The sequence below is a fragment of the Pteropus vampyrus genome, unplaced genomic scaffold (genome assembly GCF_000151845.1).
Source record: "Pteropus vampyrus isolate Shadow unplaced genomic scaffold, Pvam_2.0 Scaffold1000002172, whole genome shotgun sequence".
Lineage (NCBI taxonomy): Eukaryota > Metazoa > Chordata > Mammalia > Chiroptera > Pteropodidae > Pteropus > Pteropus vampyrus.
The window spans coordinates 1-2659 of NW_011916574.1; the positions used below are offsets into that span (position 1 = coordinate 1).

General features: G+C 33.1%; 1 protein-coding gene across 1 annotated transcript; it reads left to right on the forward strand.

Moving 5' to 3' along the window:
- Positions 1 to 1522: 1522 nt before the first annotated feature.
- LOC105311222 (structural maintenance of chromosomes protein 4-like) lies at positions 1523 to 2047 on the forward strand. Its single transcript, XM_011387234.2, has 2 exons — positions 1523 to 1774; positions 1863 to 2047. Exons 1-2 carry the CDS (start codon positions 1552 to 1554, stop codon positions 1985 to 1987), a joined length of 348 nt encoding a protein of 115 aa, XP_011385536.1. The 5' UTR covers positions 1523 to 1551; the 3' UTR covers positions 1988 to 2047.
- Positions 2048 to 2659: the final 612 nt, after the last annotated feature.

The following is a 2659-nucleotide window of genomic DNA, read 5'->3' on the forward strand; positions in this document are numbered from 1 at the left end:
TCACAGGGGCACGGTGATTTACTTTGTTTTCTTCTAAGAGTTTTACATGTGGCTATCTATAGTGGAGTTAATTTTATAATATAGTGTGAAGTAGGGGTCCAACTCCCCTGCTTTGAATGTGGATATCCACTTATTCCAACACCATTTCTTAGAAAGACTATTTTTCCTACAATGAATTTTCTTGGCATCCTTGTCAAAAATCAGCTGACAGTGAATGTAAGCGTTTATTTCTGGACTCTCCATTTACCTATATGTCTGTCCTTACACGTACCACACTGTCTTGATAACTAGCTTTGTAGTAGTTTTGAAATAAGGAGTCTTCTGATTTTGTTCTTTTATATCAAAATTGTTTTGGCTTTTCTGAGTCCCTGTAATTTTTATGTCAGTTTTAAGATCAGCTGGTCAGTTTCTGCCCAAAAAACCACAGGCAACTGGAAGTTAGGTGGTTATTTTTTTTTTAGTTATTTTTATTTTTCAATTACAGTTGATGTATTATTAGTTTCAGGTGTACAACATAGTGATTTGACATTTATATAACTTACAGAGTGATCACCTTGATAAACATCTGGAATTTTGATACCGGTTGCATTGAATCTGGAGATCAATTTGGATAGTATTGCCATCTTAATATTAAATCTTACAGTCCATGAACCTGGGATATTTTCCATTTATTTAAGTCTAATTTCATACAGTAATGTTTCATAGCCTTCAATATATTGGTCTTATGTTTCTTTTGTTAAACTTATTTCTAAGCTGTGAATGGAGTTTTTTTAATTTCATTTTTATTACTAGCATATAGGAATACAATTAATTTTTGCATATTGATCTTGTATCCTGCAACTTGCTGAATTCATACTCAGTTTTAATAGTTTAGGGGGGTTCTTAGGATTTTATGTATATAAGATCATGTGATCTTTAAGTAGAGATAGTTTTATAACTAACTTTTTTTGAATAACAGTAAAGTAATACAGTAGTTCCCCCCTTATCTGTGCTTTTGCTTTCTGTGATTTCAGTTATCCACTGTTAACCACAATCCAAAAGTATTAAATGGAAAATTTCAGAAATAAGCAATTCATAAGTTTTATATTTCATGCTATTCTAAGATGGGTGATGAAATCACACGCTGTCTTCCCAGACATGTATCATCCCTTTGTTCAGGGTATCCACACTGTATATGCTACTTGTCTGTTAGTTACGTAGTAGCCACATCAGTTATCTGAGACAGAGGCTACACTGACAAAGCTTTTATCATAGTATAATTGTTCTGTTTTATTATTACTTATTGTCAATCTCTTACTGTGCCTAATTTATAAATTAAACTTCATCAGATGTGTGTACACAGTACACATAGGGTTCAGTACTATCTGAAGTTTCAGGCATCCGCTGGGGGTCTTAGACCATATCCCTCGCAGATAAAGAAGAACTACTTAGTTATGCAGATGCTCAGAACCTTGTGTGCATGTCCTTATATTTTATACATAATGCCTTTAAAATGATATAGTCATTATTTTAATATATGTATATATATATATGTGCTTATTTTACTTTTAGATGGCAGTATGGGCCAAGAAAATGACCAAAATTCAAACTCCTGAAAATACTCCTCGATTATTTGATTTAGTAAAAGTTAAAGATGAGGAAATTCGCCAAGCTTTTTACTTTGCTTACGGGATACTAGTAGCTGACAACTTAGATCAAGCCACAAGAGTAGCATACCAAAAAGATAGAAGGTGGAGAGTGGTAACGTTACAGGGGCAAATCATAGAACAATCAGGTAATAGTGGTTTTATTCTTGCTATTGAGTTTCTTTAATTTTCGTTGGGGAAGACATCTAAGTCTGACATCTCTCCTCTGTTCTCCAGGTACAATGACTGGTGGTGGAAGCAAAGTAATGAGAGGGAGAATGGGTTCATCAGTTGTTGAAATCTCTGAAGAAGAGGTCAGCACATATAAAATTGTAGTCAGACTTTTAAAAAAAAATTATTGATGTATAACACACATACATAGTATAAAATTCAGACATTTTAAGTGTACTGTACTTACATTTTAAATTAACATTGAATTTTCTATAAATGACTAGTATGTAAAATGTGAAATTTTATTTAAAACACTTTAAAGTTCTAAAAATAAAACATGTTAGAAAATATATGCTCAATATATATATTCTGTTACATTTGGATCACATAGCTATTTCATAATTTATTTAAGCACTTACTCTGTCATTTAATTGTGTTAATTTTTCGCATAATTACTGCATTATATAATTTTTTCTATTTCAAAATAGTTCTTTAAAGTGTAAGTATAATACAAACTTCTGATGAATGTTTTCATATTTTATTTTAAAATATATGCCCACAAGTATATGAGAATGTCAGAATGTCTAGGAAAAACTACTGAGTTCTATTATCACCCTCAACACTGTATGTACTTTTCTTTTTGAAAACATATACTTGGGGCTGCTGCCTCTGCGACCATAGCCTCTAGTAGCAGTGGCCTCACAGCCGCCCATCACCTTTCACGCTCCTGCCTCCAAGATGATTTACCTTTGTGCTCATGTATGATGTGAACCCAATTTGGGGAACGTACTGGGCACTTTGCTGCCCAGTTGAAAGCATCATCTCACGTCACAGCATCCTGTGGGCAGCTGTTTTCCATTTAC